Raw genomic sequence first — 23731 nt, 5'->3', positions numbered from 1 at the left:
CTCTATCAGTCGGCATGAAAGCCGTTTGTGTTTAAGCTTTGACCCCGCTGATCAAATGCCAGGGCTGCTGTTATGCATGCTTATCAGGGACGCGCGGGACAAAACTCCTAATCCAGACCAGCGGATTAACTTCCTATGATGGTCCAGTCAACATGAGGGGCAGCCGGGCAGGCATAGATGGGTATAAGAGCATAATGTGCTCTTGTACCCTGGAGACATCCAAACAGCCCAGTAACTACAAGTTCTTCTTCTCACCCTACTCACAATCAAAATGGCGCAAATCAAGAAAGCCCAACCCTTCAAAAAAGCTCTATATTTCTCAGAAGCTGAGTTCAAAGAGCGTCAACAGCGGGCTCTGGAGCTCATGAAGCGAGAGAACCTCGATGGCTTTCTCATGACAAAGCAAGAGTCCCTCTACTACTTGACCGGCTTCGATACCTTCGGTTATGTCTTCTTTCAAGCCATGTACTTCCACAACGATGGCTCTATGCGATTGATCACTCGAATCCCGGATCTACGCCAGGCTCTCTACACTTCGATTCTGGAGCAGAAAGATATTCTCATTCGATCCGACGACGCCGGAAGCAACCCCGTGTCTCTAGTTCCGAAGGTCCTGAAGGACTTTGGAATCAACTCGTCATCAAAGCGGATTGGCTATGAACCGGACTCCTGCTCCTTGACGCACCGACTGGGAAAGGCACTAGAAGAAGCCGTGGATGGTCTTTGTACGCTTGTGGATCATAGCGATCTGTTCACCCAGGAGCTTCGCATAATCAAGTCGGAAGCCGAGATGCTTAAGGTTCGAAAGGCCGCTTATCTCGCCGACTTCGCCCTCGTCCGCACCCTTAAGCTAGCTAAGCCCGGTGCATATGAAGGTGACTTGTGGAGGGAGATTGTCGGCACCGTCTACGAGGGCGGCGGTGATGATCCAGCCAATGAGAATATCCTCGTATCGGGTAACAAAGCCGTTCTCACTCGTTACTCTACCGGCAAGGATAAGATCGATCGACAGCTCACGCTCGAGCATGCCGCGGCCTATAAGCACTATCATGCGTGTCTGATGCGCACGATCCCTATCGGCGGAATCACTAAACTGGCGCGAGAGATGCACCGGGTTAATATCCTTCAAATGGAAGCAGCTATGGAAGCCCTCAAACCAGGCCGAGTGATCGGGGACGTGTTCGAGGCTTATGCCCGTGTTGCGGACGAAAACGGCTTCCGGGACCAGCGTTTTAACAGTTGCGGCTATAGCTTGGGCGCAACATTTTCGCCTACATGGATGGATTTCCCCATGTTTGTGCGTGGTCAGAACGTGGTGGCAAAGCCGGGAATGGTGTTCTTTATCCATATCATCCTGATGGATAAGGCCACCGATACTGCCAGCTCTATCGGTCAGACCGTAGAAGTGACTCAGGATGGATGTGTTGCGCTGTCCAAACTGCCTTTCTGTCTTACCCGAAGACAAACCATTGCCGCGTGGAAAAAGACACGGAAAGAGGATTATGGGTTCACCGCTGATGAGATCGACGTTGGGGAGAATCTCCAAGATGTTGAACTTAGCGATGAAGACGTCGACGAGGAGGATTATGATGTTGAATACGATTTCAGCGAGTATAAGCCGGCAGCTGTGCTGGGTGACCCGACGCAGAGTGCTTAACTATCAGAGCGATGTCAGTGGAGACTGATAATGGAGATGCGATACAGATGGAGAAAACACTGTGTGGATTGACTGTCTCGCACGGGGAGAGAAGGAAGAGAAGGAAGGAGAGAGAGCTATCAACCTATGTAGGTTCTATCACATGGTGATGCCTCAGACATCCAACAACTGAGAGGATCTTCTACGGTGAGGTTTTATTGTCCGTAGTATTGCGCTCTTCACCTGCTGTCATTTAACCGTGTTAATCAGTTGTCGCCGTTCTGTTTTAGTCTTCCATAAAATTATTGGTATTATATTTCCTTCTGATGATTGCTCTTTTCTATAGGAGCTTTAACATCTCCTAAGGTTTACTAAATGCCCATTACGTTGTTTGACCAGAATAGTGTCATCTTTGCAAGTTGGCGACCTTGCGTACCGTACTTCTATGGAATTTGGAGACTTATTTGGAACAATCCTCTCATCGCTGTACATACAAATCGTTGAATTCAATGCACGTGTCCATAAGTATGCCCCCTTTTAAACAATTGCCTCGGTTGGCCAGTCACGAGGATTAAAGAGTCAACTCTACAAACTTCTCCAACTGCACCGCAGAAAAACATCAATTTGAGCAAGAGTTTTCTCAAACCACCAACTAGCTGTACTCATTCATCTTCGAGGTGCTCCCATACCCACCCGCCGGGACCTTGGTTACATGACCTGGTGGCAAGGCTTTGGTTAATTTCACCGTTTCAGCAATGGCAGCTTTGAGGTTATCAATTGCTTCCTCGCTAATTTGATGATGCAGAGCAATTCGTTCATCCATGAGCTTCACGTTGAACCTGTCACATTGCTCCAACAAAATCCCCATATTCACATTCGACTTCTCGGCGTCGATGAAAAAGAAATTAGTATGAACCGGAATTTGAGGAACAACACCGAGTGCCTCCAAGTCTCTCTCTAATCTCTTGGTCTTCTCGTGGGTCTGTTCCATGGTCGGCCAGACTTCCTCCAGAGCCACCAGGGCTGGAGCCGTAAGCACCCCGGCTTGTCGAATGCCGCCCCCCTGCTGCTTCCTCAACCATCTAGCCCGCTTGATGCTAGAATTAGTGCTGGCAAGGACTCCACCAACCGGTGCCCCCAGTCCTTTCGAGACACACATCGACACGGTGTCAAAATGCTGGCAGTAATCGGCCAAAGAATAACCAGTAGCTGCAGAGGCATTCCACAAGCGAGCACCGTCGCAATGAACCTTGATATCATGGGCACGCGCAAACTCGGAAATCTTTTTGATCTCTTCCATGGGAGTCACAACTCCACCTATGGTCACCTCGAGGCTGATGACTTTCGTTGGCGCTGTATGGATATCGTCTCCCAGGATGGTCCAGTTCTTGACGTCGTCCAAAGTCAAGTAAATACCGTTCGCCGGATGGACGGGGGTCACCATGGCTTGAGACAGCACCGCCAACCCAGACCCTTCTTCGGCGTAGACGTGAGCGCGGTAGTCGCACAGCACAGAGTGTGGAGGTTGATTGAGGTGGACCCGGACTCCGATTTGGTTGCCCATTGTCCCAGAGAGCATGAAAAGTGCATCTTCCATTCCAGTTAATCGTGCGATTTCGTTCTGAAATTTGATCGTGATGGGGTCTTCTTGATACACGTCGTCTCCGAATGATGCGTTGGTCATGGCAGCCAACATGGACGGCGTCGGTGTGGTGAACGTGTCGCTGCGGAATTCATTTTCGGCTGGTGATGACGATGACTTGTTCAACATTGTGGCAGTTGAAAGCAGTATGGCACCGTTATTAGGTAAATATGTGTGGCCGATTTTCAAAGAGTTGATGAAGGTTGATCACGAGATGAGCTCCTGCGGAAGCATGAATCACTGACTGTTTACACAGATGCTTCGAGCCACCCCGTTGCGAGTCTCATTATTAGGAGACCAAAATGGACTGTGGAAAGGCCTCGTAAGAAAGACCAAATTGAATCATTCCCACGGAAAACAAAATAGGCTTCCCGTAGGAGTTCACCATCCTTATTCTTATCTATGAGGGGTAAGATATTGTCGAGGATGTGTAGGACCGTGACAGGCGGAGTAAACATCCTGGGTCCGTAGAGCGGAGTAAGATACTTGGAGGTTTAATTACGCGCTGTAAGATGCTGGAATAGGTAACTCTAATGTGCCCGCTTTTAGTGCGCAGGTGGAAGGTTGCATCGATACGAGTTTAACTTAAAACTTTCTCCGCACCGTGCATGTTATTGGAAAAACGACATGAGTGTGATACAGGATCGGAGTACATACCGATGCGACCGATAGTATGGGACCGATAATAGTTTGACAGTGGAGGACCACGTCTAGGAGACTAGATCAAGAAGCCCAGTTCATACGGAATATATCCTTACGTCTCACCAGCGGCCGGAACTTATAATACATTCAACTGCCCCAGTCTTTGAACTATCAACGCTTCTGACAATGGCAGAACACATCAACCATCGGCGAGACAAGAGTTCTGGAATCAGCTCTTGGTTGCACGGGACATTCGTGATTGGCCTCATTTCAGCATTTATCGCAGTCTGTATCAAATCTTCCCAGTCGTCTAGCTCACCTGAGTTGGATAAGTACATCCCGGGAACAGATTCTGGGATATGCCCACAAGTGCCGAAGCTGTCTCCAAGGAACAAGCAAGTTGAACAGTATGTTCGTGAGAAAGTCGACTCCGAGGAATACCAACGAGAAATCATCAACAAGCTATCTGCGATCATTCGTATCCCATCTGAGAGCTATGACGACTTAGGCCCCATCGGCGAAGACGACAGGTGGAATGTATTTTTCGAAGTGGAGAACTACATCAAAGTCAACTATCCTACGGTGTTCCAGAGCGTGACGCTGGATCACGCCAACACACACGGATTGATCCTGACATGGGAAGGCAGCGTCCCACCATCGGAGGCTAAGCCGATCCTCATGCTCGCGCATCAAGACGTCGTACCGGTGCTTGCGGAGAACGTCAAGGATTGGACGTATCCGCCTTATAATGGTCACTACGACGGTGAGACTATCTGGGGCCGTGGTGCCACTGATGACAAAGGCTACTTGATATCCATCATTGAAAGTTTGGACCTTTTGATCAAAAGCGGATTTGCACCGAAACGAACGGTTATCCTGGCCTTCGGCTGTGATGAAGAGATAAGTGGTGAGAATTGCGGAAGGCCCATTTCGGATTTCCTCCATGAGAAATACGGCGACGACGGGATCTACCTGATCATGGATGAGGGTTCCACAGGTATCCAGAGAGAATTCGATCAGACTTTTGCCATGGTCAGCGTCGCAGAAAAGGGATATTTGGACATTGGGATCAATGTCTCGTCGACGGGCGGTCATGCCAGTAACCCGCCGGATCATAATGCCATTGGCATCTTATCAGAAATTGTGGTGGCAATTGAAAATCACCCATTTCCTGGGAAAGTCACACCGAAGAATCCAATGTTTCGCTTCCTAGAGTGTGGCGCCGTCCATGCTCCCGAGTCAAGCTTCCCCATGGCAGTTCGCCGCTTGCTGGGACTGGCTGCCCAAAACGACAGTTCCAGCCAGGAACAATTGGCCCAGACACTGGATGATATGAGATATTACTTCCAAACAAGCCAGTCTGTTGGAAAGATCAACGGAGGAGTCAAGATCAATGCCATTCCCGAAACAGCATCCACAATGGTCAACCTGCGCCTAGCCGTCGAAACCTCCATTGCTCAGGTTGTGTCGCACTACGAGTCCCTTGTCAGTCCGATTGCGAAAAAGCACGGAATGGCATTTGGAGGATTTCATTCGCCATGTAGCCTTACAGACAAACGGAAGATCTGTATGTTTGGAGTCGACGCCTTAGAGCCGGCTCCCGTTTCTCCTGTTGATGCCGAACCCTACCGCATCTTGTCTGGCACCATCAAAAATGTTCTCAAGCCACTGGCCGCGGAAGACAGCCTTATCGTCACGCCATATTTAATGACAGCCAACACCGACTCCAAGTTCTTTTGGGCTTTGACCAAGAACATCTATAGATTTACGCCTGTGAATCTAGTAGAAAATCTCAACCGGGCGCATACAACTGATGAGTTTATTCGGGCCGATGAATTTGTACGAGAGCCTCTAATTTTCGCGAGTCTGATTTTGAACGCCGATGATATTGTGGGCTAGTGAAAGTACGAGATATCAAGCGTATCTTGAACAACTTCACAAAAAAAGAGAAATCAATACCAATTCAGTGCTCGCTGTAAAGTGTGTTTATGTAGAACATCGTTTGCGGTACAGAATGGGTCGCGCCTCTCTACAACACCCTTTTTCATTTCATGTGTAGATGCTCGATGCCTGCTACCGCAGTACCCCCCACGAGTATTCAAATCGTCGTTCGCAACCTTTCTCTGTTCTCCCCTCATGCTGCATAGTAGCGTTAGTACGCTGATTGTTTTGATTGGATATAAGGTGTCAAGCTTCCTGGAGGCACGGCTTGGGCGAAACCAACCTTCCAACCAGTCCTAACCAACTCAATCTGAGTACGGGAACTTTATAACACTCGTTGTATTCAGAATACCAAAAGTGAATATAGCAACACAGATAGCCACTCCAGGCCAACCTAGTTCCCGAACAAATGACACCCAAAACTACTCGAACCAGCTATTGAACCAACCCGAAATCTTGCCTCTCCTCGGCGGTTCATACAACGCCTCATAAAGGTCAATCTGGGCCTTGATGCCTCCAAGCTGAAGATCAGCCTCTCCTGGTCGGACATAGTGTGTCCGCTTGAAAAGCTTCCAAAACACCAAAGCTACGATAAAAAATCCGATCATAAGGTAAGAGGTGCAGAATGTTGTAACGTCCCAATGGCCATCAATGAATACAGTGTACCCGAGAATCAAGGCTACAACCAGTGTCATCACCGCGGCGTAGTACGCTGCATAGGGCTGGAAGTATCCACGATATGGAAGAGTCTTTCTGTCGATGCCCTGACGCTTGAGGGCGGCGTAAAAATGCAGATACGTCACGACCGTGGCGAAGTAGTTGATCATGTAAGAAGCAGTGCAGATTCCGACCAACCAGTTGAGAATAGTGGCAGAGGTATTCCCAAGTTGCAGCAAGGAAAGGAGGCAGAACGCCAACGCCGCGATGACTGAGTAGACCGGAACACCGAATTTGTTACACTTCGCAAAGATCGCCGGCGCCTTGCCATCCGCAGCTAAGCCGTGAAGTGTGCGAATAGACGAGTAGACAACGTTGTTCCCGCAAGAAAGAACGGACGTCATGATCAGAGCGTTGACCAAAGAGGGAAGACCTTTAATTCCAAATTTAACCATTGAAATGACGTAGGGAGAGCTGTAGTATGCGTAAGCTGCGCATTCAGAGCTTGTAATATGACGAGTGCGACTTACGCAGCTCCAGTACCACCCTCAGTTCCATCGATGTATTTGAGCAAGAGTTCGTCATTATAGGGAATGACAATACCAACGCAGAGAGCGCCGCCAAGGAAGAAAAGAAGGAGACGCCAGACGAAAGAAGAGAAGGCCCGATGCATCAGTCTACGAGGATTCTCGGACTCGCCAGCTGTCATGGCGATGAACTCGGGACCGACCATACTGCGTGCTATAATCAGCCATACTGTAATGAACGTGGGACATGTGGCGGATACTGACGTGAAGGAACCCTGAATAATGCATGAAAGGAACCCGAGGAAGCGTCCCGTGTCTCCGGGAACGAGGTACTCGACGAATGCGCCCTTAGAGCGTAGTAATTAGCAAGGCAGAATAAAACGGCTTGGCTCTAACATACTGGATTTTTCCAATAGGTAAATCCATAGGCCCAGTGCCATGGATTGCCACCAACCATGGTGACGAAGGTGTAGCAAATGAGTCCCATCATGAGGAAGACCTTGAAGATGGCCAAATAAAACTCGGCTATTCCAAAGTACCGAACTGCGAGTCCATTGAGAGCACTATAACGCCGAGGTAAGACCATTTGCCGGTAGGTTGCGATTGGGGTAGGGAAACTTACGCATATATTACCAAGCATACCATCACAACCGCGACCACGGGAACCTTGTCGGTCCAGTATGTAAGAAGGACATTGATTGCTGTTATTTCATATGGGATTGCGAAGGCTTGATGTAATGAACTCAGTCAGCGGGTATAAATACAATAGAGTAAGGGGCCAGCATTCACCCATAAGGAAGAAGTAGTTCCAGCCCATCGCAAAGCCCCATGCGTCGTCCACCCAAAACCCACCCAGACGGATAAAGGGGAAGCGATCGGAAGATAAGTTACCATTTCAGCTGCACAAAGCAACCTTATCAATATGCACTGTGCTGGATGATAGGAGTTTGTAGGACTTACCGAAGCATTGATTGACACACAAGATGACGGTTCCATAAACCACAAAGCCCAAAAAGAGGCTTGCAGGGCCACCCTTTGGCAGACTTGCACCCATCTGAACGAACAAGGCTAGGGAAGGGAGTCAGCTCAATCTGTTAATCTTGGTCTACACAAGGCTCACTAACACGTTCCAATAGCGCCTCCCACTGCCAACAGTTGGATTTCCTTCCCACCTAGCTTCCGCTGGAGGTGCTCCGAGCCAGCGGAGATGAGCTCAGAGGTCAAGGCCTCCTCGCTGTCGTGCTTTTCACGTAGGCTTTGGCCAACTTCCTTCATTGCATCGGGAGAATGCTTGTAGTCAACCCCCTCTGGAGGATGTGTGGCGGTCTCCATGATAGTTGGAGTGTCTGATGTCCAAGATTCAAGGAACAAGACAACAATTTGAAGGGAGGTAATAATTGGGAAAAAGAATCAGAACGGAGAGGAGCTTATATAATATTAGTGAAGATCCAAATTGGATAGAAATTGAGGACTAAATTAACTCCATGAAAGAGCCTAGGAGCAAGTTTCCCGGTTCGTCTCCTTCCTGCATCCCACTACCACAATACGCCACAATAGGGGGGTGCCAGATAGGGTCAGATATGTAACAAGTGTGAGATAGAAGGTTGTATTATAGATACAGGTCTAACCTAACAGGGTGACAGAACAGTATCATCAATACAGGAGCTACATCAAGATATTTCGTATTTCCGGTATTAGCTTTAGCGCTAAGCTTTAGCGCGGGAAACGTGCGTCCGAGTGCCCCAGGTCATGATTTAGGCCTGATAGTTCTTGCTAAACTAGGACTGCCGAAGCGTTCTATTGTAGGTTCTTTTAAGTGGACGCCGACAGCCCAATGTAATAATCACTCGTCTGATCAAGTATATTATCTTACATTGAGATATTCATTGCATTGGAATGTGAAGCTCTGCCCAATGCCTCAACTATCTCCCGCCCTTCCAAGGACATCGCTCGCAAGACGACTGGCCAATTTCACCAACTCCACGGCCGGCCTGGATTTGACCCTCCGTCTGCTCCATAGCTTGGCCCTTATCGGGACTGAACTTAAGTTCAGTAATGAGACTGTTCTGAGATGCTCGGTTGCAGCATCACAGATAGGCCTCGGTAGGTTCGTTGTGATTTCTTCCGTGGGATTCCAGTACTGAATTGCCCTCAGGAAGGCGCTATCTTCGCTTCTTCTCTTTTCTTGATTGTTTCCAAAATGTACAAGATATTCTGGCCGCAGGGTACCCCTTCAGCAGGATAGCGGTAATGGAGATGGTCGAATCTGGCTGTTTGGGGATGTATCTTGCTCTGGAGGGCACGACCATGGTGAGCGCCACAGCTTCAACCCATCCGCGATTAGCACATTATTAACCATCCAGCCCAGCTTCATGACATGGACGTTTTCTTGGTTTCGTGGTATACGCCCATTCTGCTTGAAGCCTACAAGTTCTGGTTCTATGGTATCTGCATAGCAATTGTTAGAACCGCCTCGGATCTATTCCATGGCCCACCGGCACTCAGTACTCAAAACGGCTCCATTGGCGAGAAAGAGAAAACAGAAGCATCGGGCCATTCACCACCAAAGCCGGCTCCATCCACTGTTGTTCTCTTAAATCGACTTGTGATTGACACCTTGGACTTGAGTATTCCCGGCTCTTTGCTGGGATGGATTCCCATGAGCAACATGGGTGTTGCTACCGCCATGCTGATCAGCACCATACTCGTTTGGCCGACTGCCTGGGCGGAAGCGAACCTTAGGTTAGGTTTTTTGAGAGAAGGAGGGGGATAGATCTGATGGGATATGTCAAATTTGGACGAGGGCAATGGAAATTGAGGCGCGGACTATTGCCTTAAGGCACGCCCTAGATGCCCCGGTCAGAATATTGTTAGCTAGGGAAGTGTTCCAATGTCCGCTGCGGACTCCGTGACCGGACCCATCAAAGTGTGGGGTTACCCCGCACTCCAGACTCTTTCCATGGTTAAAAGTCGAACTTTGATATTAAGATAGCTATCAGCCTATCAGCGTGCAGGTTTTATCTTGTAGCCTTTCATGGGAGGATAAGCGATAAGGGACTGAAATAGCCCAATGAGAAACTACAGTAGCACAAAATGCCAATGCAGATCGGTCCTTTCAGACACCGGAAATCGTACTTACACTTCCAAGGTTAGCTATAGAGACGTGGCGCTACTGTCGGAAGTTGGAGCCTTCCAAGAACGGTTGATTACTCCGTACGTTAACCAAACCTTCTCCACACTTTCGCTGTGCACGAATTCCTCCAAGCGATCATCTTCTACTGCGATATGCGCGTGACTAAGGGCTGTGCTCGCTGTCGACATCGCCACGCCCGCTGCGTGATCCCGGTCGGTGCCTCGTCATGCTCGCGCTGTGCGCGTCTGGGCCGGCCATGTCATCTTGAGCCGCGCTTCCACTTCAAGCCTGTGCGCCATATATACCAGCAGTGTGATAATGCTCCAGCCCGCTTCGACCTAGTCTGGGATGAGCAGCAGGTCTGGGTAGGGGTCTCAAGGCCAGGTGGGTCCCCTCTCTGGTGCCATCCTATAGCTTGCCTAGTAACAAGAAGCTGCTTTAGTGACCTTTGTGCACGAGACCAGCGACTTCACGCGTGAGCAATTTGAGCCGGATGACAGGGACCACGACCTCGAGCAGTCATATTCTCCGCCAGGTCAAAGCCAGCTCACGCTTCCAGATCCGATTGAATATCCGGCCGACACCTCCTCGAATAACTCCTCAATTTGCGGAACAAATGATGTCTCAACACCGTCCCCGCGGGAGGCATACCTGATCCGCTCCTACATCCAGAAGATCGCGGCAGTGGTAGGGCTTCTATTGGTTGCAAGTCTGATAAAGAAAGAGGGCTAATGGACACAGGCAGATGTATGCGAACCCCAGGCTTACTTCAGTACCGAAGTTCCACGCCGAGCACTCGAAGAGCCAATGCTGCTGAAAGCCCTCCTAGCACTTGCTGCCCGACATGATGCCATATTGACAAATGGGAGCGAGTGTGAAGCGTCAACCTTTCACGGAGAGTGTCTACAGCTGCTCATCGTTGCCCTAAACCAGCCGGAGGAGAACTATGACGACAATCTTCTCACCACGGTGGTTGTCCTTCGTTTCTACGAAGAGCTGGAGAGGACAGCCGACAGGAAATGCCACCTTCTCGGGTCCAACCGCCTACTCAATCTCATGTCTCGGTCAGCATCGTCCGGAGGATTAGCCGAAGCAGTGAGCTGGCAATTCTTGCGCCAAGCTATTTACTCATCTATAGCCCAGTACGAGCCAATACAACTGGATCTGCAAAATTACGAGCGTTCCTCGGTCTTCCATCGCGATGACGATGCCGCCCGTGCGAATGCCATAATCTTTTTCTGCGCATGCATACTTCAGCTATGCTGCGCTGTGCCAGGGTACGCCATTGACCGGAAAAGCTGGCAGCGCCTGGCAGACTGTGTGGAGGAGTGGCACTGCAATAAGCCGAGGAGCTGGCAACCACTTCGATATCAGGCCCCTGTTTTGTCTGCGGATCAACCGTTTCCTGAACTATGGCTCATGTCACCCCCTGCTGGTTGGTCTCGCTTGTTCTCCACTTGATGCGATGTAAAGCTCACGAGTTCTTTCCCAGTGGTCGGTTTGCAATATTATCACGCCTCCAAGATATTTCTCACACTGTCGGATGCGCCGTCGCTGCGGATGACGGACTACGAAACGTCGCAAGCGCGACTCATCGCAGAGGTCTATTCCAGGCACCCTCCTTGGTATGTTTGTTCGCTGATATCCGAGATAGAAAACGATTGCGGGCCATGTCGTGATGGCCATCGGTCTGTCTTTATCGAATGACAGTGTTCAAAATAGCTATTTTATCGCCTCGCACTTGCTCCAACGCTGTATGTAAGTCCGTGATCTGATAGAACCTCGAGACTTTCTGACAGTATATCAGTTGGATATTGCTTGCAGCAACCGGCTGAGCAACAAGGAGCACTGCGTTTCCTGTCTCGTGTTGAGAAGAATCTTGGATGGCGCACTTCATGGACGGGGCGCGATCTAGAGCGACAGTGGAGGGATCGGGCTAATCTTTCCTCGGGGACTAATTGAGAGTCATCTCTGTGTTTGCCAGCATTGAAGCCTACCCCAGAAGCCGCCCATGCTCCGCCAGCTTATGGCACTAAGTAGCCCTGACTGTTCAGTGATCAAAGGTATACTATGCGCACGTGGCGTGGCGATGATGAAGATTTTGTTAAAAAGGGAGCTTAAACCGGCGTTCAAAGTGGCCATTTTGGGCAGCCGGTTTACCGTCAATTAGCGTTGTGGTGTAATGTTTATATCCATGTCAATCAAGCCTCATAAATTGGAATATCTCTGGTTCTTAGGCTCTTGTCTGTAATATGATCATACTCCATTGTACTCAATGATATTTGTCAGCGAAACAGAAGGCTGTGTAGGAATAAGAATGATATAGAAACTGTATGTATTAGACTCTCTTAGAGGAAAAGAGAAGAGAGAGGAAGCTATTTAAACTAACTAGAAGTCCTAGTCAGGGCTATCATATGATAGATCACATGCTAGTCCTATGACTGCTCTAATACTCCCTTTTAGGACTGGCTAGCTAATATAACCTCCATATCTCCCTCTATAAAAACCTCTTATTTGTTTTTGTTCTTTTTTACTATTTTCTTACTAATTCCTATACCGTACCTGAAGGTTCTTTACTTATGAACTGAAAGACTCGAAGCTTAGCGCATGCTTAGTTACAAAATGGTATATTTGCTCGTTCATTTCCAAAATCCAGTTATTCTATCAAAAGATAGCTAATAAGGTAATAAGAACGAGTAGCTCTCAATCATACAGCTCCTCCTCATCCGTAGCAGCACACTTCGGGCACTTCTCTCCTGGCTTTGTCAGTGATAAAGTACACTCGGACACGGCGTCTGATTCTATCTCTTCCGTCGTGATGATATCTTCGTACCTGCTCTGTAGCAACTGGACAACATAAAATCAATACAATCACATTCCCAAATCCATTTATCACCACATGAAAAGTCCATCCCCTGTTCTATCAAGCTTCCCTCCCTCCTGCAAAACTCTGAGCGCCTCTTTTATCCGAGACGCTGCAGAATTGCAGTATTCATCCGTCCCGGGAGTAGGGCCGGCCTCTGTCTTCTTGGGATCTGCTTTTATCCAAGGTACTTCGATTGTCCCTGCAAGCTGATAACTGCTTGACGAAGCCGAGCGATAGCTTCATCATCATATCCACCACCAAGAATGACTGCCTTGGGCGGTCGAGAATAACTCTTGGAACCTAAGCCACTTTCGTTTGATAATGGCAAGGACCCAGATAGGATAGGAGGAAGGTTGTGTATACCGTCCTCCATACTCGTTATGAAATGAATGACTTATATTTCGTAAGCTATCAAGCCAGACTACAGCATAAGACGTCGTAGATTACTGCTGACATACCTTCGTATTCAGGTTTCAGCCCTTCGATAATAAGGGAGCCCACTTTTTCAAGTCGCCCGCAGAGAACAACCGGAAGAGATTGATGGCTTGCCATCGCGTTGACTTGCTAACCACGATATCGTAAAATTGCCGGACTGGATGGATGAACAAGTCGGTTTACTTGGAAAATTATCCTTTTATATCTAGTAGGGCCATCTACGGAGCGGTGTATACTTGTCCGAAACTCTATTATTCCAAGGAAATCTGAATAATCCATCGGCCATTACAGTAATGATAAGCCCTTGGAAACCGACTTCGATTTTTAATCATACGCGTTAATAAGGTTTACCGGCTCTAGGTTCGGGCGTTTCGAAGTCCGACTGCCGATGTTGGTCTACCAGACTGTAGCAGAAGTGGGAGTATAAGTATCTCAACAACTTCAACTCGGCTAAGAAGGTTGTAGTGTATATAACCTCTCCAACTTAGTTTCGTGCAGCTTAACAAACCTTCCACAATGCCTCTTCCTACTACTATCATCTTCGGCCCCACAGGCCACGTCGGTTCTGCCGCTGCCTACACCGCTCAACAACTTGGCACAAAGGTGGTTCTCGCCATGCGTGATCCTCAAAAACCCATCAAAGGCCTCAGTCCCGACCAAGAGAAGGAGGGAGACTTCGAACGGGTCCAGGCCGACCTCATCAAGCCGGAAACCATCGGACCTGCTGTGCGTACGACTGGAGCTAAGCATGCCTTCATATATCTCGCGCACGGCACGACGGACCACATGAGAAGTACCATTGAGGCACTAAAGGCAGGGGGTATTGAGTTTGTCGTCTTCCTGAGCAGCATTAGTGTCGAAGGCGACATTAGGGAGATCCCATCCACACTCGCCATACCATATGCTCATGCACGGGTTGAGGTCAACCTTGACGAGGTCTTTGGCACCGATGGCTATATCGCAATTCGACCGGCATACTTTAACACCAACGCGGGCTGGTGGGCGGGTATGATCCGTGAAGGGGAGGTTAAGATTGCGTATCCGGACGCTAAGTTTGACTGGATCTCGCCCGAAGATATTGGCAAGGTAGCTGGAACGCTGCTTGTCCAAGGGATACATGCCACGGATGGCGCTGAACAGCGTAACTCTATCCCCCTCTGTGGACCGAAGCTTGTATCTCAGAGAGACGCCGTGGGTATATTTGGCAGGGCGGTTGGTAGAGACGTCAAGGTCACCGAGCTGGATGAGAAGGACGGGGTGGAAAACATGTTGAAGAATGGTGTGCCGGAGTTTGCGGTGGGGCCGCTAATAGAGTCGATGAGAGCGTGGTACAAAGACGAGGGTCTTGGCCCGTTTGAAGGAGAGGCATACGAGAAGGCAGCTGCCAACCTTCGGAAGTACGCTGGTCTGGTCACCAGCTTGGAGGGGTGGGCCGAGGCAAATAAGGAAATATTTAGTATTTGATCAGCATTGTGAATATCATGCCGGCTCTATGGCCCTGAAGGTTGACATTTTGGGCCTGCCAAACATAAGATTGGCCTTGCAACGCCAATGGCCAGTCATTGGATTTGACGATGTGTAGAACTAGGCTGAGCTATCGGCTCTACGCAGTGTTCTTGCCTGAGATATGTATTGCTTAGGACTGCGGGTGACTTATAATCTAAGCTAAAATTCGATGTATATAGTGTCCACCTGATACTCGGCAACTTACTATGACATTGTCAGTTGGTTGTTATTGACACCGTAGATTCATTAGGGAGTGGAGTTTTCTGTTCCAGTTTTCCCCTTTCTCCTCTAAGGAACATGATACATTCTGTATACATCGCTCTACCTCTTTGTCTGTGGCTTCCTGGACGCTTCTCTTATGTCACTCCCCGCTTCTACCACAGTAGTAATTGTTTTCAGGTATTTTCAGAGTGGATGTTCTTACCATAGGCTCAGGATGAAGGGCAAAGTTTTCACATATCATTTTCCAATATATAATGCGATATAGATATACATGTGTGGGTTGCTTTCTTGAAGTATCGAATATTGGAGTATACTTCATGATTTTCTGCCAGGTCAAAAGGCCAACTGCTCAACCCTAAACCAATCAACTTCTTTGGTCTGACGTGCCATCCCGTCAACACCAACCAACAACACCAACCAAACACCAATTACACCAAGGCGCGTATTGAGGCGACTAATAATAGGTCTGAAACAGGGCTGGCTCAGTCATAAAATCTGTAAAACCCAGAGCTTTCTCCCTTTCCGTCTTGTTTCCAGCAAGGCAACTCTCCAAACTTCAAATTACCTCGCTATTGTGACCATCTAGCGCACAAGTATGGAGCCCACCACATCAGACCATGAGCCCAAAACGACAAAGTGGGATGAAGGCCAGATTTACGTCAAAGCCTGCCACAACGCTACTAGGAAGCTCCTTGTCTGCCTCCTCTCTTGCTCCAACGAGAAGAAATTGAACCTCACCACCGCTGGCCTAGACTTGTCCTCCGGTGGTTCCCCAGACTATGGCCCACGCTTTGTGGAGCCATTTTCCCATGATAAAATGAGAGAATACGTGGAGCGTGAACAGCCTTGGGATGAACGGGACATCCATAGTCTCAATATCCTCGATATTCCAAAGTTGTACAAATACCGGCGGTGGAATAACGCGGTACACGTGATTGGGGTTTTACACGGTACTCTGAACAATTTTTGGGGTTACGATGCGCCGTATCGAATAGCTGATGAGGAGTAAGTCACTGAGAATCCATCCTATCTACAGCACTCTAGTTTCTAACCATTCTTACCTGATAGTAACGAGCTCGGCTCTGTGTATCCGATGCAAGGCCAATGGTACCTCGAAGGCTGGACAACCGCGAAGGATACATCTCAGCCCCATATCAATGCCTTCGTAGCCGATTCGCAGCCCCACCGTGTTGGCCGCCTCAACTCAGGTGAGGTATCTCTTGCCTATGGTTTGATCGCCAAGCGCCGACTCCAGGAGGGATATAACGATCACCGATACATCCCTATCACCATGTTTTCCGTGTCGGATTTTACCGTCCGCATCCTTCAAATCTGGCACGACAAGCAGAACCCCAAAGCCCTCCAAATCCGTTCATCACGGATCATGGACTTCAAGGATGGTGTGCAGAATAACTTGGATGACTGGGTTACCATCCTGTGCTGGATGACAGGAGAACCAGTCGGGGATACGAAAAATGGAACTGAAGTTGTGAAAGTGATTGAGCAAGAGGAATAGCGCGGGATACAGGACATGGCCAAAGGATTTGGCAAGATTTTTCTCTTCTTTTACGACTACGCAGTTTCGGCGCAAGGGTTTCTTACTGAGTTTATTTACTGGTTCTGGCGTTAGGAGATAATGCTACTTGATGGAGCCACTCCCTAGGACGATCTTTATATGGTATATGGGTATACATACAGTGATATCAGAGACACTAGAACCTCAACCCAAAACCAAAAACTAAAAGAGAAACCCCAGTGTAAGCCCTAGAAAACCTAACCAACCCCCTATCCTCAAACCAGAAGCAGCTCCCTCTTCTGGACGGGCAAACAGATTAGCCTCCAATCCACTATACGACTTTATCGAATCTCCCCCCTCGAAATCATTCTCAACTTCGGAGTCAGAAATATCCGTTCCATCATCAATATCAGTGCTCGTAGCCGCAGCTCTACTAGAGCTTACAGTAGATGCAGCTACTGATATCAGTGCGTGTGCTTTGGCATTAGCGCAATTCCGCTGGCGAGTTGTCTCGGCGTCATTTTTGGATGGGTCTTCGGGACAATTGGTATAGCATCTGGGTTATTAATGTCAATATGTTATTCGGATGGGTGGATGTGGTTGACTAGGTGTTAGACCGGACTTACTCCACCACATTCATGCTATTAGTACAGCGGCAGTCCCAATCGTCGGGTGCGCAGTTCCCCAGGTTAGGTCGCAGGGATTGGATGCATTGCCGTAGGATGCTGCTGGGTTGAATAGTTAGTATTCGGGCTCGGCTTGAACTGCATATAAGCATCCACGCATGCATGCACGTGTATACGTGGATGGACACGACCTACTTTTCTGAGGCACATGTAGTATTCACTGCATTGTCTGCTAATGTGGTTGCTTTTGCTGTTGTGTCCGCCAAGGTGAAAGTAGCGGCTGCTATGAGGAATGGAAGCGAGTTCAAGTAATGCATGTCGGAGATATTCTATATTGAGATATAGTCACGCAGTTGGGAAGCCTTACTAGTTTATGGAAGTAGGATAACAGAAGGAAGAGACCTCCACAGGATGGATGGGCATACGAATAAACAAAATGAAGTCCCCTGCTACATTTCTATCAAAGACAAAACATTCCATTCCTACAATCTTCAGCCCTGGCGAAACTCTATCGAAAACCACATGAGATTCAATGGGGAAATATAGTCCCCAGATCGGCTACTGATGTAGGAAATATCCTTGGCTATGTCTATCTACACCGTAGTGTCCTCGAAATATTGAAGACCAGCCGTGTCTATGCAAGAGATGGTTGTTGCTGTGTAGGGGTGTGGCAGGGGGACTTTGACATACTTGCGGCTTGCTTGGCAGCAGCTAGGAGCTGATAGGGGAAATATCACCGAATTGTCTGGAGTAATTCCTGGTATAATATTACATTCTTGACTGCGACTCGCCGTTCAATGTCCATCCTAACGTGTCTGGTGTATCTCTTCGACTCCGATCTTCGGTCTGGGTAAATGCGCCAATAGGGAGGATTCCAGAATGCGGAGGATCGGCGGGTACGTGCAGATTATTATGCTTTCTGGTTTAGGACAGTAGGTAGTTTAGGTAGTTGGAAACAGTGATATAGTCTAGGATCAAATGGTATTGGTAGGAGAGTAAAGGCACATTAACTTATTAAGTGAGGCCGCGTTACTATCCTACCAACAGGGTAGTTTACAAAATAATATCATCTAATCAATAATTCATTGCAGTAGTCTTACTGAATATAACCCATAAGGCTTACTCTGTGCAAGTCCAAGTGATTCTATTTACATCAAACATACATGAGTACAGCCCTCACAGACCCTTGGCCTGCTTGGCCTCGGCGAGAGCCTCCTTAAGCGCCGCCAGGGCCTTGTCGACATCACCACGCTTGGGATCAGTGACAGTGACACCCATGTGGCCGAACCGGATGTACTTAGTAGCAATCTCCTTGTGCAGGCCAGCTGCAAAGATAACACCACGCTTAAGCAGACCAGGCAGGACATCAGCCGGGACCAGACCCTCAGGCAGGTACATGGCAGTCATACCATGAGCCTGGCATTCAGGGCGAGAAGCGACCTGCTTGAGACCAAGCTCGGCAGCAGCAGCCTTAACCTTATCCGAGACCTCGCTGTGGATAGCGAAGCGGCCGGGGACATCAGCGGTGATCTGGGTGAGGGTGGTGTGCAGAGCGTGGATGAGCTGGGTGGGCGGCGTGGCGAAGTAAGAGGGCTTGTTGTTCTCGTAGTTCTGCATGATGGGAAGCCAGTTGGCGATGGAGGCGTAGTAAGCGCCGGGCGGGGTCTTGCGCGACTGGGCAGCCTGGATGGCGCGGCCGGATGTCATGACGATGCTGAGACCGGGCGGGCAGCCGATGGCCTTCTGCGAAGCCGTGACGACGGCGTCGAGGTCCCACTCGTCGAAGGCGATCTCCTCTGAGCCCACGCTGCACACGCCGTCCACGACCACGAGGGTGTTCGGGCTGACGCGGCGCACCAATTGGGCGACGCCCTTGACGTCCCCGAGCACACCTGTCGACGTGTCGACGTGTGTGAGGGTGATGAGCTTGTAAGGCTTTTCCTTCAGGGCTTGCTCCACTTGCTCGAGCGGGGTGCGATCGCCGATGGGCGCCTTGAGGTGCGTCACGTTGGCACCGTATGTCTCGAGACACTGGCCGAAGGAGTCGCCGAAGTAGCCGGTGTTGAGGACGAGGGCGTTCTCGCCGCGCTCGATCAGGTTGGCGGAGACGAGATCCCAGCCCAGTGTGCCGCTTCCGGCAATGATGAAGGGCTGCGCGGTGGGGTTGGTGGATTGGAAGAGCTTGCGGACGAGAGTCAAGGTCTCGCCGAAGACCTTGACGAAGCCGGGAGCGACGTGGCTCTCACTAAGGGAGTTAGTTGGTTATTTACTGTAATAATGTATGACATGGGCAACTCACGCATAGTGGGACATGGATTGGAGGACGGCATCGTCGAATTCGATGGGTCCTGGGATCAGGAGGGTGTTGTGAGGGGCTTGAGCAGACATGGTGGGATTTGATTCTGGAGGAGGGGAAGGAAGAATGGAGCGATCGATGGGTTTATATTCGACGTCGTCAGAGAATAGCGAATCTCTCTCGGTCGAGAAGGGAGTATTAAGGTCAGGCAACGGGAGGCGCTGGTCCAGGTGTCTGGAAATCAGGCTCAGGCGTTCCTTAGTCGATTTGGACGCCATCCGATTGCGGCGAGCCGCGGGGTACTTTTCGCGTGAAAGGGGATTGGAGCAGTTCCCGAGGGTAACTTTGGAGAAGTTCGGGGATCGCCGAGTGGATTGGCCGAGATACCGATTGGAATTCGATGATTTGTTCGTTCGGATGAAGGCACCGAGGGCATGTGAGAATGAGATTTTGATGGGTTATTTAAGGGTTTATTTATGAATTGAGCCGCGCTCTCTTCTCCGAAGGAGTTTGTTTTCCTTTGGGGATTTGATGTCGGAGAAGGGAAGGCCGGGCGGACCCTACCGATTGACTCCCCAACAGTCTACGTCCTACGCTGTACGTATTGTTCTATAAAGGATTTGTGGGATATCATGCGAATATCTGGGGTATTCTACGGGGTGTTGAGTCATTTTTATATCATTCTATTAGCAATTCTAGAGGATTGCATGTCTATGTTTTACTGTTTACTACACATATGTTGGGGATAGGAGTATTCCGATATTACATGTACTTGCTCTCTGCATTGAATTTGAATGCATATATAATATCATTTATACGGAGTGCTCATATACATATTGTACTATATCAATCTCAATGCCGTGGTCTGCCCGACAATTGCTACTCCATTCGACCCTTCATCCCCAATGTAGTATGCTCTCATAACCTCCGGTGACCTCCGCAAAGAGTTAGGAAACCTTCGACAAATACGGAGTAGATATGGATTGGACTCATCAAACCGAAAAGCATTCGGACGAGACATTCGGCCTGATGAGCCAATGCGAAACAAAACAAAGATCGGGATGGCTTTATAGGACAGATAGCGCTAGCCGCATTTGGATATAGAATAGGGCTTCAGGGCATAGCTTAGTTGCTCTTCCCCGCGAAGCTCCATCAGGCTGAAGCCAACAGGCGTTGTTTCTTTCTGGCTTGCTCCGATTTCCGATCTCCGTGGATGGACCATTGACCTCCATTTACCCCACACACACCATCCAGGATGACCGCCCGTTTGGTCTTGGTCATTGGTGACCTGTTCATCCCTGACCGAGCTCCTGTAAGCTGTCCTCAGCTCAGCTTCCCTATCTCCGCTAACACATAATCTAGGATCTTCCAGCCAAGGTCCGTCTCTCTACTACGTCACAACTTACTCCAGCCTGCTGATGATGCTCGTCCACTCCAGTTCCGCAAACTCCTGACCCCCGGCAAGATCGGCCAGACCCTTTGTCTGGGCAACTTGACTGATCGCGAGACCTATGATTTCCTCCGCGAGGTAGCCCGGACCTACAGATGGTCAAGGGCGATTACGATGTCGACTCCCCCAATCTCCCCCTCTCTAGGATCGTGAACCATGGCAGTCTACGAATTGGTTTCACCCATGGCCACACCATCGTGCCACCCGCCGACGCCGACGCACTGCTTATCGCGGCCCGCCAAATGGATGTCGATGTCCTACTGTGGGGTGGTACCCACCGCTTTGAGGCATTCGAGATGGAGGGTCGGTTCTTCATCAACCCGGGAAGCGCAACAGGTGCCATGAGCTCGGGCTTCTGGCCAGATGGCGAGGAGCCTACACCGAGTTTCTGCCTGATGGATGTGAGTTGCCCTGACGGGTTTGGAAGATAGTGTACATGCTGACCCTGAACAGATTCAAGGTGATGTCCTTGTGTTGTACGTCTACCAGCTGAAGACCGATGCCAATGGGGTGGAAAATGTGGCTGTTGAGAAGGTCTCCTTCCGCAAGAACCATCCCCCCAGCTTCGTGATGCTGTCCGTATGTCTACCGCCCTTCCTTCCTTCCTCCTGTAAATAATTGCCTTGGTGTTCGTCTGACCATGTGTTCTTCGCCTTCCCTCCGCCTTGTTGCAGATTCCATGCTTTGTTTTTTCTTTCAATTTGATACATGATACCTTGAATCGAGTCATTTCCTCATCATTGTCTACATAGTACACTGCTATCTATTCCTACGGGCTGATCGCTCGGTTTGATTTCCTTGATTTCCCTCAAAACCATGTTTACCGATAGAATCAAATTTATCCATTATTTTCTGATCGTCTTGTGTTTTGCTTGCCCCTCTCTCGGACCGTGAGGTCTATGTATTTATCTAGTCACATTTGGGCTGGCTTTCATATACGGTAATGAGAAGCAAATCGTGTCAATTTTGATTCAAAATACCTTGCATTCATGCCAAGGAGCCATAGCTCCTACATGTATGTTGTAGATTCATGAGATCTGTATTACTATATAGTATGGCCATGCAGCAGGTACATAGACATGATTTTTCAGTAATCTGAACTTTCCGCGCCCTTGAACTAGCTAAAGAAAACAACCAAGAGTCCCAATGTATAATGTAAGTCTACCTTGATTGATTTGATACTAAGATAGCTAGGCCTTTTTTTTTTCAAGTTGAATATATAGAACGAAATTAGGCTTTCTATGTAACTGCTGGTAGCTGCAATATAGACTTATTTTCCTATATAAACTATCTTGTAGTAGAGACAAACCATAAGATTTTGCCTGCCTAATTCTTCTATCGGCGTGCCATATAGAATATAAGTAGATAGTTTGAGACAAACCCCATCGTCAAGTGAGGCTGGAAAGATATTATACACCGCCCGGCAGTATACCGTAGCCGGAAAAGACGCTATTCCCAAAATAGACAGACTGTCATTGCCAAATCCCAGAACTTCAATTCTCTACCGCCTAGAGATCTTGGACAGAGGGTTCTGTTATCTCGTACAAATCATCTGGGCAGTTCCCACTTTCAAGAAACTCAATCCTTTCGTTTTCATATACTAGATTTGACGCGCAAAGACCAAACCGACCTTCGGAGAGCTCTGACTCGCTCCCCTCATCGGTACCCCCGGCGCTTTCACCGACCCTTCGAATAACCCCAACCCGACACTTTTTCTTTCTTTTTGTCGACAAGATGGCTGCTGAAGGCCAGGAGATCCCAGAGGAGATCAAGGGGGAGAAGGTTCCAGCTCAGGAAGATGGTGTAGATGACGAGGTAGGTGTGATCGGGGTTGCTCCGCTGCACTGAAAGCAATTCCGCCTCTTTGTTCGAGATCTTTGAGTCATTTCTTTCATACCCACGTCGCATACATTCCCTCATATACAAGGCATACCCCGCTGACATGATTGATCCGTATAGGAAGAGATTGAGGCTATGAAGCGACGAGTGGCCGAGATGGAATCCGAGGCTGCCAAGCTGCGTGAAATGCAAGCCGACCTCGACCAGCAAACTGAGAGTCTCCAAGAGAACAAGGAAGACATCGATGCGCGTAGCATTTTCGTCGGCAATGTCGACTACGGCGCTTCGCCGGAGGAGATCCAGGCTCATTTCCAGAGCTGTGGTTCCATCAACCGGGTTACCATCTTGCTGGACAAGTTCTCTGGCCAGCCCAAAGGGTGAGATCTGAACAGACGAAGAGAAAATAGTACAAGGTGGATGTGTGCTGACAAGACGCTGTAGTTATGCCTATGTTGAATTTGCGGAACCCAGCTTGGTTGCCCAGGCTCTGGTGTTGAATGAGAGTGTCTTCCGCGGTCGCAACTTGAAGGTCAGTTTATAATTGCTGATACTAGTCTCTCTACACTCGCTGATATCGAAATAACAGGTCGTTCCCAAGCGTACCAACCTGCCTGGTATGCACCGTGGCCGTGGCCGTGGGTTTGGTCGCGGTCGTGGTCGTGGTTTCCCCCGTGGTGGTGGATATCGTGGTGGTGCTCCCTACCGGGGCCGAGGACGTGGATTCTCGCCCTACTGAGTGTATTTGAAGGTGCTTCTGGAAATCCCGGGTCTGGTGTCTGATTCTAAGACTGAACTGA

At 49.1% G+C, this 23731-nt stretch overlaps 11 protein-coding genes across 11 annotated transcripts; 7 read left to right on the top strand and 4 right to left on the bottom strand.

Annotated features, from left to right (window-relative positions):
- Positions 1-271: 271 nt before the first annotated feature.
- On the top strand, positions 272-1657 carry N7519_000234 (M24 family metallopeptidase; the record flags this gene model as incomplete). Its single annotated transcript, XM_057287013.1, has 1 exon — positions 272-1657. One exon carries the CDS (start codon positions 272-274, stop codon positions 1655-1657), a length of 1386 nt encoding a protein of 461 aa, XP_057153096.1.
- A 631-nt stretch (positions 1658-2288) lies between these two features.
- N7519_000233 (threonine aldolase family protein) lies at positions 2289-3407 on the bottom strand (the record flags this gene model as incomplete). The annotated part of the gene is made up of 1 exon (XM_057287012.1): positions 2289-3407. The coding sequence occupies one exon, from the start codon at positions 3405-3407 to the stop codon at positions 2289-2291; it is 1119 nt and encodes a 372-aa protein (XP_057153095.1).
- A 699-nt stretch (positions 3408-4106) lies between these two features.
- Positions 4107-5819, top strand: N7519_000232 (M20 family metallopeptidase; the record flags this gene model as incomplete). The annotated part of the gene is made up of 1 exon (XM_057287011.1): positions 4107-5819. One exon carries the CDS (start codon positions 4107-4109, stop codon positions 5817-5819), a length of 1713 nt encoding a protein of 570 aa, XP_057153094.1.
- A 464-nt stretch (positions 5820-6283) lies between these two features.
- Positions 6284-8377, bottom strand: N7519_000231 (uncharacterized protein; the record flags this gene model as incomplete). The annotated part of the gene is made up of 7 exons (XM_057287010.1): positions 6284-6992; positions 7049-7252; positions 7310-7392; positions 7446-7608; positions 7668-7773; positions 8006-8113; positions 8170-8377. The coding sequence occupies 7 exons, from the start codon at positions 8375-8377 to the stop codon at positions 6284-6286; spliced, it is 1581 nt and encodes a 526-aa protein (XP_057153093.1).
- Positions 8378-8958: 581 nt separating this feature from the next.
- N7519_000230 (uncharacterized protein) lies at positions 8959-12140 on the top strand (the record flags this gene model as incomplete). Its single annotated transcript, XM_057287009.1, has 9 exons — positions 8959-9148; positions 9201-9355; positions 9414-9792; positions 10311-10562; positions 10621-10865; positions 10920-11613; positions 11671-11780; positions 11833-11932; positions 11986-12140. 9 exons carry the CDS (start codon positions 8959-8961, stop codon positions 12138-12140), a joined length of 2280 nt encoding a protein of 759 aa, XP_057153092.1.
- Positions 12141-13995: 1855 nt separating this feature from the next.
- On the top strand, positions 13996-14943 carry N7519_000229 (SDR family oxidoreductase; the record flags this gene model as incomplete). Its single annotated transcript, XM_057287008.1, has 1 exon — positions 13996-14943. One exon carries the CDS (start codon positions 13996-13998, stop codon positions 14941-14943), a length of 948 nt encoding a protein of 315 aa, XP_057153091.1.
- Positions 14944-15802: 859 nt separating this feature from the next.
- N7519_000228 (uncharacterized protein) lies at positions 15803-16723 on the top strand (the record flags this gene model as incomplete). The annotated part of the gene is made up of 2 exons (XM_057287007.1): positions 15803-16212; positions 16276-16723. 2 exons carry the CDS (start codon positions 15803-15805, stop codon positions 16721-16723), a joined length of 858 nt encoding a protein of 285 aa, XP_057153090.1.
- Positions 16724-16945: 222 nt separating this feature from the next.
- N7519_000227 (GPI anchored serine-threonine rich protein) lies at positions 16946-17666 on the bottom strand (the record flags this gene model as incomplete). Its single annotated transcript, XM_057287006.1, has 3 exons — positions 16946-17279; positions 17350-17487; positions 17545-17666. 3 exons carry the CDS (start codon positions 17664-17666, stop codon positions 16946-16948), a joined length of 594 nt encoding a protein of 197 aa, XP_057153089.1.
- An 859-nt stretch (positions 17667-18525) lies between these two features.
- Positions 18526-19923, bottom strand: N7519_000226 (alanine--glyoxylate transaminase; the record flags this gene model as incomplete). The annotated part of the gene is made up of 2 exons (XM_057287005.1): positions 18526-19594; positions 19649-19923. The coding sequence occupies 2 exons, from the start codon at positions 19921-19923 to the stop codon at positions 18526-18528; spliced, it is 1344 nt and encodes a 447-aa protein (XP_057153088.1).
- A 977-nt stretch (positions 19924-20900) lies between these two features.
- On the top strand, positions 20901-21713 carry N7519_000225 (uncharacterized protein; the record flags this gene model as incomplete). Its single annotated transcript, XM_057287004.1, has 5 exons — positions 20901-20957; positions 21008-21022; positions 21084-21193; positions 21241-21496; positions 21549-21713. The coding sequence occupies 5 exons, from the start codon at positions 20901-20903 to the stop codon at positions 21711-21713; spliced, it is 603 nt and encodes a 200-aa protein (XP_057153087.1).
- Positions 21714-22829: 1116 nt separating this feature from the next.
- On the top strand, positions 22830-23670 carry N7519_000224 (polyadenylate-binding protein; the record flags this gene model as incomplete). The annotated part of the gene is made up of 4 exons (XM_057287003.1): positions 22830-22910; positions 23055-23311; positions 23376-23463; positions 23521-23670. The coding sequence occupies 4 exons, from the start codon at positions 22830-22832 to the stop codon at positions 23668-23670; spliced, it is 576 nt and encodes a 191-aa protein (XP_057153086.1).
- Between the last annotated feature and the right edge of the window lie 61 nt (positions 23671-23731).

The sequence above is a fragment of the Penicillium mononematosum genome (genome assembly GCF_028829835.1).
Source record: "Penicillium mononematosum strain IBT 11891 chromosome Unknown utg000001l:1.0-4488741.0:1.0-4491989.0, whole genome shotgun sequence".
Lineage (NCBI taxonomy): Eukaryota > Fungi > Ascomycota > Eurotiomycetes > Eurotiales > Aspergillaceae > Penicillium > Penicillium mononematosum.
The sequence above is the reverse complement of the archived record's forward strand: the minus strand, read 5'-3'. Positions and strand labels throughout refer to the sequence as shown.